The 11,327-nt window shown below is 53.1% G+C and overlaps 1 protein-coding gene across 1 annotated transcript in view; it reads right to left on the bottom strand.

Moving 5' to 3' along the window:
* The window catches only part of WIPI1 (WD repeat domain, phosphoinositide interacting 1), a 20,248-nt gene extending 9,158 nt beyond the window's left edge, over window positions 1-11,090 (bottom strand). The window contains exons 1-6 of the mRNA XM_010161720.1: window positions 10,993-11,090; window positions 10,316-10,398; window positions 9,130-9,299; window positions 5,158-5,254; window positions 1,208-1,305; window positions 73-165 (exon numbers count right to left, since the gene is read on the bottom strand). Coding sequence (XP_010160022.1) covers window positions 73-165; window positions 1,208-1,305; window positions 5,158-5,254; window positions 9,130-9,299; window positions 10,316-10,398; window positions 10,993-11,090 — 639 coding nt within the window. The remainder of the gene's footprint in view (window positions 1-72; window positions 166-1,207; window positions 1,306-5,157; window positions 5,255-9,129; window positions 9,300-10,315; window positions 10,399-10,992) is intronic.
* Between the last annotated feature and the right edge of the window lie 237 nt (window positions 11,091-11,327).

Below are 11,327 nucleotides of genomic sequence, written 5' to 3'. Positions count from 1 at the left end.
GGGCCCGCGCCAGCCGCGGGCAGAGAGCACAGGCAGCAGGGAGGGTGCTCGCAGCCACGCTCACTCACTCACTTTTTCGGATGCGCTTGCCAGCTTGGAGCCGGTGGAGTTGAAGGCGAGAGCAGCCAGAGGCCCGTCATGGGCAGGAATGGTGCAGGCTGTTTTCTGTAGGGCAGAAGGTAATGTGAGTGCAAAGAGACACGTTGCTCCATGGACTGCGTAAGGGCAGGGCGTTCCCTGCCTCGTACCCTATCCAGGCCTGCCCATACAGATTCACAGGATTGTATCACACTTATGTTATTCCTTCAGCATCCTCAGCATTTCTTACTTCTGCGCTGCCTTGAGCTCACTCCCCACCCCTATGGTCACTGTGATTACAGAAGGCTCATTTCAGGGGCAGAGGTCCTCAGCTCTCCACCTCTCCAGGCTGCAGGATCACGACTGCTATCCCTAAGCCTGGCATCTCTTTGTGCAGAGACAGAGCTGGCCTCCCTGTGACTCACTCGGCGGTGCAGCAACTCACCCTGCGGGCAGCAACACCTCCCTGATGCCTGCGGAGCGCCCGGGCCCTTGTAGTACCTCACAGCAGCAGCGTGTTTTCCGCTTGTGCTCTGCTCCTCCCCTGCTGCAGATCCTTAGCTCCCGCTGCACGTACAGAGCGACAGCTTTATGTAATCCAAAGCCTTGGCATAAACAGCAGATAATCATGACCCTGCTTCCAGCCAGGGACAGATTTCCTGAGGGAGGCTTTGGATACTTCACCCTCTCCATGACTTTGGGTCCGGCATCCCTTCCAGCCCACGGTGTGGCAAACCCGCTGCTCCAGGCCCTGCGCTGTGCCTGGAGAAGCTTCAACTCTCCCTGAGTGACCCTGGTCACCTCAATCCCATGGAATACACTGCTGAAGCCCTGTAGGAACACCCTATAGGGACCCATGTCATCCTGGCAGCAGTAGTTGGGCCATGGGGTCACATCTCCCTTAATACCCCATGCTGGGAGATAGATGTCCTGATCCCAGAGGGGCAGGCTGCTTCGCAGGGCATACAAGGAAGGGGGATGGGGAACATGCCTGCCCCGGGCAATTCCCTTGCAGCCCAGCTCGGTGGAGTGTATTTATTCATCCTTCCCAAAGGCCTTGTTGGCTCTGCTGTGGTTCTGTTTGTTTGCAGTCCCCGCCGGTATCCAAACGGGCGAGCTTCGCGCTTACCAAAGTATTTCCGTCGTAAAGCGCGATCTCTCCGCTGGTCGCACTGCCGGGATAAGCCAAGTAGGAGTTGGCGTGGTTGATGGAGAGCGCGCACAGACCTGGCAAGGCAAGAAGGACGCAGCTGAGGTTATTTGCTGGTGGAGGATGGAAAGCAGGAACAGGGCCATGGAGGCCGCAGGGGGTTCAAGCTCTGTCTCATTTTGGGGCAGTGGCCGGCTGCGCTGGCAATGGCTCGGCCGTGGGGACACCTGCTGGTATGGGACAGTATGGCTGCCTCCTCCTGGCCACCACCCCCTCCCAAACCCCAGGTTCTGATTTTGGGCACCCTCTTGGCTTCTCCCCCTTAATCATCTCCTTCGAGAAGGCAGGAATAGGTGCGTGAATTAAGAGGCATCTTGGTCTCAGGGCTAACAGGACTCCTGTCCAGGCACATCTGGGCACAGCCAGATGTGCGCAGGGTGTAGGTGCCGGGTCAGAATCTCGGATGAGCGGCACGCAGCCCTGGTACAAAGCCTGGCACGTGAAGGCTGGCACGAAACAGCACGGCAGCGGGGCTGGGCAGTGCCATTTCCCTTTTCTCTGAACGGAAAAGGGAAGCAGAGAAGACAAAGCAAATGCCACAGTTGTGCAGGGAGTTTCCGGCTGAGGAGCTTGAACCTAGCTAAATTTTAACCACAGAGTGAATTCTTCCCCGTGACAGCCATCTGCTTATATGCCAACGTGAGCATAAAGGTTCCCAAACGCCCCTTTCAAAGTGAGCAGGAATTACGGGATGAGACAGGGATGGATGGATATGTCCATCTGCCTGTCCCCCAGGTGACCTCGGAAAAGAGCATCTCTTCCTGCCTCTCATTTCTGCCGCTGGCTGAGGACCCATCCCAGTGAATCCTGTCACATACAGGAACGGGTCTGGGTCTCACTTGCTTCCTGCACCACATCCGTGTGCTCTCTGTCCTCCCAAACCTGACTCAAGGCTTCAGCACGAAGCTTCCTGGCCCCAGCCAGGGAATCCCACCAATTCCCACATGCAGAGGAAGCCATGGGGTTAAAGGCTGCGGGGATGCTGCCATACTCCCCAAACGGGACGCCTGCCCATGTGCACGTACACGCAGAGACGCCCGCACACATGCCGTGCAACCCGTCGTGTCAGGACACGGCCCTGGCCTGGGCCCAGCAGCGGGGAAGGATCGGCTGAAGCTCTCGCTTTAGGTCATTGTTTATAGCTAAACAAAGAGACCGCAGCGGAGCCAGGAGCTGCAGGATCGGCCAGGGGCCCCAGCGATCCACTCCCTATCAACCAGAGGCATTTACATCATGCCAGGGACAGCACGCACCCAGCAGAAGAGGCACAGCAGCAGCAAAGTGCAGGCAGTTGTAAGGCCCCCAAAAAGGGGGCAATAGGGGAAAGGCAGAGAGAGCCCAGAGACTTTGCTCATCCTGAGCAAGGGTGTCTTTTCAGGATGGGCTTCCCCCAGCCCAGGAAGCACGGAAGGGATCAGCTCAGCCCTTTCCCTAAGTGGAAGATCTAGAGAACGCTCAAGCTAAACAAAGCAAGGCCTGAGCGGCTGGTGTGAGTCACCGGCTCCCTCTGCTCCGCGCCGGGCTGGGAGAGGCGGACGGGAAACCAGGCCAGAGGAAAACACAGATGCGAGTGTACTGGGCTGACCTCAGGGACGCACAAAGAACAAGGATCACGAAGGACACGGGCAGCCTTTGAAGATGCTCCTCTGCTCTCGGCATCCCCACAGCCCTGATGACGGTCAGTGCATGCAGTGGCAAGCCCAGGAGGGAGCAGGCAGGCTGGTGCCGCTGGGGATGGCACCTCCTGGAATGCCACGTTGCAAGTGGCTTCCTCCAGCAGCACGGAAAAAAGCTACCGCATCCGAGAAGCCTGGCCTTGCCCTCGAGCCAGCAGGTCCAGGCGGATTTGGGGCGTGGAGGGAGCCAAGTGAGGTGGTTTCCAAAGCTGCAGTTGTCCCTGAGATGCGCCCCCATGGCACACACAGCATGAGCACTGCAATCTCCTTGGTGCAAATCCTGCCCCTGACATGAGCACCATGAAAAACATGTTTGAGCACACATGGAAAACAACAGGCTCGCCCACCATGGGCATTTTCCTCTCCTGCGTGAAGGAGGCTGGACAGGGAGCCAGGTCCTGGCCAGGAACAGCCAGGGATCTCACTGCGGCTGGCCAGTGGGTGAGCAGCAAATCCCAACCCTCACCCTGCTGTGTTACCATGCCTAGGATGCACACCTGGGGGGAAGGTGGCACACTTGTCGTGTGCTCCTACACTCCTCCAGCACAGATCCCCACTCCGAAAAGCATTGTCCAGCAGTGAGGCTGGACTGCTCCTGTCCTCAGAGTCAGGCTTGGGGCCACAGCAGATGGTCCAGAGACAAAGGGAGCACGCGTGGCACTGTGCTTGTCACTCAGCTCATTTCAATGACAGCTGCTGCGGCTAAAGGGTTTTAAAAAATTAAGCCTGTATAAAGTGCTGTGACCCACAGCAGCCCAGTCCCGGCGAGCGCTGATTGCTATTGCTCTTAAACCACGACCTGACCATTCGGCCCCACTGCACAACAGCTTCAGGCCCGGGCATCCCTGGCCTTCCCGCCGCTGCTGGGCTTTCTCGGGAAGCCTTTAAACTTCAATTATATTTGCAGTATTTAGTATGTTTAATCCACACGGAGAGGCCATTGACCCACAGCAGCCCAGTCCCGGCGAGCGCTGATTGCTATTGCTCTTAAACCACGACCTGACCATTCGGCCCCACTGCACAACAGCTTCAGGCCCGGGCATCCCTGGCCTTCCCGCCGCTGCTGGGCTTTCTCGGGAAGCCTTTAAACTTCAATTATATTTGCAGTATTTAGTATGTTTAATCCACACGGAGAGGCCATCTGTTGAGACCTGAAGTAGGTCAGGTTTGAGCGTCCCTTGAAAGCCCAGAAGCCAGGCACGAGCACATCAGCCACTTCCCGATCAACCACCCGTGAAACGACGCTGCAGCCTGCGAACGACCAGGATATCACAGCAACGCATGGCAGCACTGCCGCGGGCGCTCAGCCAAGCTTCCCTCTCCGCGGCTAAAAATAGCGTGTCTCCCATGAGCAGGAAAGCCGGATTCACCCTACGCTGCACAGAGAGGATGTGCCCTGCCCCTTGGGTTTGCAGCCTATATGGAATCCTATCAGGTGGCAGCCCAGGCTCCTGGGAATTCCCTGGCAGGGAATTAGCGCTGTGCCTGGCTGTGTTTTCTGCCCTGGGTGATCTTCACAGCGTGAATCACTTTGGGAGCTGACCCGAAGCTCGTAAGTAATCAGAGAGGCTTTCTACCTTAGCACGTCCACGGCCGAGAGCCTGGGCTAACGGCAGGTCTGCAGGCAGTGCCGAGCTCTGCGGCAGGGAGTGACGCTGCAGAGCTGACTCATGCCGGCAGCACGGGGAACCGGGGCTCCTTTGTCCGGAGAGCAAAACCGCTGCGGGATGCTCTGAGGCAGGGCACAGTGAAGGGCAGGGAGCCCGCAGGGAGAGTTTCAAGTTGTGCTACACGTGGAGGGAAACTTGCAGTGTTGCCTTAGAGCTTTGCGCTTGTGAAAGAGAATAAAGACGCACTGCGGGAAGCTGGGAGCTGCACAGACATCCCACGTGAGAATAGGACGGCATCGAACCCCCGAGGTGAAGGCAAACCATGCTGACCATTCATGCTCTCCCTTGAGACATTTGCTCAGGACAAAGCAGGGTTTTGCTCAGGACAGAGCAGGGTTTTGCTCAGGACAAAGCAGGGTTTCTGCTCTCCCGAGCCCAGATGCCTCCATGCATTTCTGGCTCCCGAGTGCTGAATTAGGATACACAAACCACAGGCTGGTTTAGATTCTAACCTGAGTATTGTGGCTCTATAGAGCTCCTGCAGAGCTGATCTCTCCCTTTCACACAGCTCTCCCATGCTTACCTGTTGTGTTTGGAGGCGTTTCCAAAATAGTCTTTAAAAGCTTCATGTCCTTAATGTTATGGATGTAAATTGACTCCTCCAGGCAGACAACCAGCCTCTGCAAGGACACAAGGGACATGCACAGATCCTCACCAGCATGGGCACACATCTACTGCTCCCACAGTCCACAAACCCAACTCTTCGCTGTCAGAAAATCTCAACAGGAATTTCTCACGCACTGAAATGTAACAGAAACATCACCTCTTCTGCCTCTCCATCCCCTCTCACTGGACAACCTCTGATTTTGTACGACGGCTTTTGCGAGCTGCCTGCATCTGGTCGTGTTTTAGAAAGCAGACTGGCATGACTACTCAAGAGCTGATCCTCCCCAGACCCAGGAAGACACATCAGGGATATACCCTAGCCATATGGCCTTGATTGCTATCCATTCCTACCCCAACTTTTCCTTGCAGTTATTTTCATAGCGAATCACTTTTTGATCATAAAGACCAGGCAGCAGAGAGGCTGCCAATCCTGCTTGTCAGAATGCCCAGAGATGGGACTACGTCCCCCTTGCCCTGACTTTTTCCTGATTCAGGAGCCAACATTTAGGTGATGGGCCTCCCGCTGCTGATAAACCTTATGCATCTGTTTCTCTTCCCATGTGGCATCAGCAGCCAAGACTCCGCTTCATGTGCACAGAGTTGTGCAGCAGAACTGCATAAAATTGGGTCGGGAAACATTTGTTAGGGACAGTCACAGTGGTTAGTTATAGAATCATAGAATCATGGAACGGTTTGGGTTGGAAGGGACCTTAAAGATCATCCAGTTCCAACCCCTCTGCCATGGGCAGGGACACCTTCCACTAGACCAGGTTGCTCCAAGCCTCATCCAGCCTGGCCTTGGACACTCCCAGGGATGGGGCATCCACAACTTCTCTGGGCAACCTGTTCCAGTGCTTCACCACCCTCTGTGGGAAGAATTTCTTCCTGATATCCAATCTAAACCTCCCCACTTTCAATTTAAACCCGTTGCCCCTTGTCCTGTCACTACAGGCCCTTGTAAAAAGCCCCCCCCAGCTTCCTTGTAGCCCCTTCAGGTACTGGAAGGCTGCAATAAGGTCTCCCCGCAGCCTCCTCTTCTCCAGGCTGAACAAGCCCCCTTAGTGTGTCACACTGAGGATTTACACCACCGTGGCAGATGGATAGCGTATTTCCAAGTGGTTGTACCTCTTCTACTGAGCCCGTCAGGAACACCCAGCCACCCACCCAGCCAAGAGGCAGCCGCTAAGAGAGGAGCTGCCAAGCGATGGGGAGGAAAGGCAGAAAGGAAAAAGGAAGCCTAATGCTATAGCCCTGGGTCACCATCTCCACAGCCACTCAGCTTCGTATCTCAGCTTGGTCCTGATCTCTACGTGTCACCACAGAGGCACTTTGCATAGATGCTTTTTTGGGACCAGGTTTTGGATCTGCCTGAGGGGATGTGCTTCCTAAGCCCGGCTCGCGCACAGCTCCACCTACGTTAGTGCCAAGCATCCAGAAGTGTTGAAAACCTCCAATAAAAATGCAAGGCCAGACTCCATCCAGGCTCCTGAAGTTGGAGCACCCAAATCCATGTACAGGAAGCCTCCACCTCTTTAGAAACGAGGCCACTTATTTAGTATCTAAATGTGGAGCTTAGTCACTAACTTGAAACACCCACATTAGAAAATCTTTGCCTTGCTCCACCATTCTTTCCCACTTCTATTCCTGCTAACCACAGCATCTGGGGCTGTGTCAGAGCCATTCTGCATTTCCAGGAAGACTTTGCCTTTTCTACAGTAACAGCCATCAGCTTGCTAGCAGAGACCGTCAGAGTAATATTTATACAGCTGACTTCGGCAAAGCCACCACGTGCTTTCCCAGAACAGGAAAACGCGCTGCTCTGGGTGCACAGGTGAAGGGAGGTTTCCAGATGATGGCAAAACAACAGCCAGAGCTGCAGCAAGAGATGCTAGCACCCACAGGGCCAAAGCCCAGGAAAATGATGGGGGTGGGAGGTGAATGGCGAGGGGAGGTTGGACAAGCTCACCGCGTGCTGGAGAGCTGGTTCTCTGCCTCCTGCCCTCCACACAGCCCTGCAGCCCATGCTAACATCAGTGCAAAGCCTGCTGAGATGAGGAATGGGTTTCATCCTCACTGTGCTCACAGATGGAGCCTCAGAGGAGGTGCCCGGTGCCGTGTTTGCTACACAGGCTTCAAGGCACCTGTACGAAATGTTACTGCTCACCAGTATTTTTCCTGAGTACTTCAGCGTGACACAAATCAGGTGAGATAGTGGAGTTGTGTGCTGAGGACTTGACTGTGCTGGGTATGGACACGGCCAGGAAAAACCATCAAACCTCTCCAATGAGCTCAGCAGGGTTTCAACAGTGAATGAAAACCCAGGGAGGCTGCAGGAGAGCTTCGCACCAGTCCCACATCACAGCCTTAGTTTCCACTTTGAGACAAAGCGTGATCTCACTTAACGCACTCGAGGGTTACAGTGGAGCTTGGAACCAAGAATTCCCATGGATCAGCGACAACCGAGGGACTTGTTCGTTTACATGACAAGGATTTTCCACAGAGAGATCAAATCGAAACATGAACCATTTGAGACCTCTTCCTGTTTTATCTGTCACCATTTCCCAGTGTTAATGCCTTGTACTGGGTTTGGTCTCCTGTGGATTTTTAGCAAAGTACAGCTTTCAGACAGAAGCCCAGGCAAGGGGTTCAAACGTCGCAGCACAAGCAGAACCTGACTGCCACCCATTTAAATCTCGAATGTGGATTGAAACAGTGGTTTCTATCTACCCGAGCATCTGCAGCATCCTCAAATCTCTCCAGGTTCATCTGTGTTACGGCTGGAGGATGCGCTCAGCCCAGGATTTGAGCCCAAGCAGCCAGGGAAGGCGGATGCAAGGCTGGGCCTGTGCATCATCTTCAGGCAATCTCCAGAGCAGCACATGGGGAAAAGCCTGAACTTACTTTATACTCACACTAATCTCCTAGAGCTGGAAGCAGAACCTCCCGGTTTATTTTTATACATATACATCTATCTGCAATTCAAAGGAAGTCCTTATTTTTGCCAGCTCCGTTGTAAGCTTAAGTGAAAAAAATCAATTTAGGACAGATTTAATTGTAGTACAGGAACTTCTGGTCAAACACAGCTTTACTGGAAACTCAACCCAGAGTTTCCTTATGGGAGAGCGTTACTGCAGGACTCTCCGTTGCTAACTGAGGAGAGGTTGATTATATACAATTACACAGACTGCTTATTTCTTCATTGTAAAATGTCCTCTGCTTCTTATGGCATATACTTTGAAAATAATTATGGACAAAAAGAAAAGATGACTTAAAATCCTCCCAAAGGGCTCACGGCTGCATGAGGCTGTGTCACTTCAGAACATAACACTCTAAAAACCTCCTTCTGAGTGGCCTGAGTGTTTTCTATCCCTTTAAAAATAAAACAAGGCTGCTAGCAGTACTTGACAAGAGGCCTTTCACCTCATCCATGGAGCTCAAGTTACTCCTGGCTTTTGTTACCAACTGTGAAGGTCTCATTTGCAACCAAGATGGCAGCAGTGGGCCTGAACTCGGGATGTGGAATCCAAGGGAGGGAGGAAGAAAAGGTGGTTTTTGGCAGAACTTCATGCTGAATAGGCAAGAAGGCAGGCAACAAAAGGCCTTTGTGTAGCTGTTATGAAAACAAGGACTTAGCTTCACTCCACTGAAGCAAACAGTTCAATAGATGATATCCACAGCCATCCTGCTCCTCTGCCAGAGGTCACCAAACCTCAAGTGGAGCTGGTAGGAAAGGACAGGTACCTGCTCCTCCAGTCCTACTTCACAGTCTCCGTGCATACCTCCCTGGGCTGCCGCTGCTCTGCTAGGCAGGGCAGTCCCAGCTGGAAAGTCAGCTCCAGCAAACAGCCAGTGGGACAACCCTGTCTAACCCACTTCCCCCACTTCTCACCTGACGATTCAGCCGGATGGACAGTATGTTACTGGAATAGCTATAGTTGCAGATCTCTGTCCCTTTCTTGAAGTGGTAGACATTCATTTGCTGTGGCTTGGCATGACTGACCACAACCACAAGGCTGCTGGAGAACAGACGCTCCACGATGTAAACATCTGGGATTTCATCTGGGCACAGAAAGAAGGCAAGACAGAATCTTTAGCTTGGCTTATGGCTGGTTTGTTTGCAGCGACCAGTGAAACTCAGCTCAGGAGGGCATGGGGCTGGAAGGCTCAGTGCTAAGGTGTTCAACAGCTAGTTTTGTTAAAAATTTCTCGTAACTGGCACAAAGCCTTTAGGTCAGAGCAGGAAGGAGTTAACGAACCTTCCACAGAAGGCAGCATTTAAGCCAGCCCCCCTTGACAGTGCAGTTATGCCTCTCCTGGGCTTCTCCAGCTGAAGCTAATCCTTGGGCCCTCCAGCTGTAGTTAATCCTTGGGTAGGGGATATAAAAAGGAGGAGCTCACCCTCATAAAGGAGAATGAGCTTAGTCAGGGACTTTCCTGGAGGGAGTAAACAAGCCAGGATTTATTGAGGTAAGGAAAAAGCTGTGTGTAGCCCACTGTTTATTTTGCATGGTTTCCGATTTCTCCCAGCCTCCTTAGTGTTTAATTCCCTCCCTGTCACTGGGGTTGTGGTCTCTAGGCAGCTGAGTATGGATGTGGTGAACAGTGGTGTGGTATGTTTTGCAGAGACAGTGTTTGGGATGGCTGCTGTTGTGTTGTGAAGGAACTATTATAATGGTCCTGATGAACCTGTACCTAAATCATTAGGGACTGTGACTTTTAGTAGAGGAAGCCCTGAACAGGGCTTGGGCTGCCCTGTGTTGGAGATGCAGGGGCTGCTTGTGTCTCAGCCCATCACCTTCAGCATGTCCCCAGCAGGCATCTGTTTCTCTCTGGCCCTTGGTCTGACTCTGGGGGAAATCCAAATCCTAAATACTTTAAAAATAAGTCTATGCTTGCTGTTGTATAACAGCTGAGTTACTCTGAACCAGAACTGTTCCTCTCCTGATATGGGTACAGCATAAACAGATGCCATATGTGCAGTGGCAATGAACAGAATTGTGCCTTTAAGGCACTGAACTGTGATAATACGGGTAAGGCTTGGCCAATATTCCACCAGAGGGAAACAGGAGACTTACTGCTTTCATGGACCTGGTCCAGTTGCTCCACAGAACTTAAGGAGAAAAGCCTGTATCCCGTTGTAGTTCCAATTGCCAGGGAGCTGCAAAGGCAAGACAAAAACCTGCTAGTCCAGCTCTTAAGGTCTCCAGGTGACAGAGAGATTCCCTGTGGGAAGGGAGACAGGTAGTTCCTGGTGATCTGTGAAGGCACAACTTCAGTTTCCACTCAACCTAAAGCATTTAAGGTAACAAACACATGTAACCTACAGAAGCACGCTGATTTGTGAGGGTTGTGGAAGCTTTACTCTCGCTGCTAAAGGCACAAGGCAGAGTCATGCCAAGCGCTGGCTCTGCTCAGCTCCAGATATAGTAAGCAGCAACATCTAGGTCTTAAATCAGCAGCTGTCCCAGAATACCAACACACTGCGCTTGTGCTGAAGGTGGTGGCCAGCAGCGCATCGCCACCCATCAAAGCACTCTTTGTTTAGACACAGCGAATGCAAAGCAGGCTTGCAAATGTAATGATATTTCCAGGCTTGAGACTGGTATCTGTGATTCTTATCTCCCACCCCATGATCTGGGCTGATCTTGGCTCTGGGCTATGAGTGCCAGACCCAGTGTGCAGCTCAGGCTTCAGGATGTTTATTGTCTCACTTGGAAATGGTTCTTAAATGACTGGCTTAACGCTGGTAAACCGCAGGTTGGCGATGGTGTAAGGGTGGGAGGCTCCAAGGAAGCCCTCGGTCATGAGGTGGGTGGGGGGGTACTTCAGCCTGCGCGGGGTGCTCGCCATGGCGCCCTGGGCAACTTTGCCATCTAGCAGGTGGCCCCCGGCCAGCCAGGCACTGGCATGGAGGAGCTGTCAGCAGACAGAGCCCTCGGGGAAAGTCACTTCACAGCATCCAAAAATACTTCCTGAACCCTAGGGGAGGTAAAAAAGTGATTCCTCTGAATCTTCTGCCTCCCTCGGACTGCCGGAGACATAATTTTGGGGATGTCTATGGAGAGCCAGTTGCCCCCCCTCCCCGCC

The sequence above is a fragment of the Eurypyga helias genome, unplaced genomic scaffold (assembly GCF_000690775.1).
Source record: "Eurypyga helias isolate BGI_N326 unplaced genomic scaffold, ASM69077v1 scaffold31340, whole genome shotgun sequence".
Lineage (NCBI taxonomy): Eukaryota > Metazoa > Chordata > Aves > Eurypygiformes > Eurypygidae > Eurypyga > Eurypyga helias.
The sequence above is the reverse complement of the archived record's forward strand: the minus strand, read 5'-3'. Positions and strand labels throughout refer to the sequence as shown.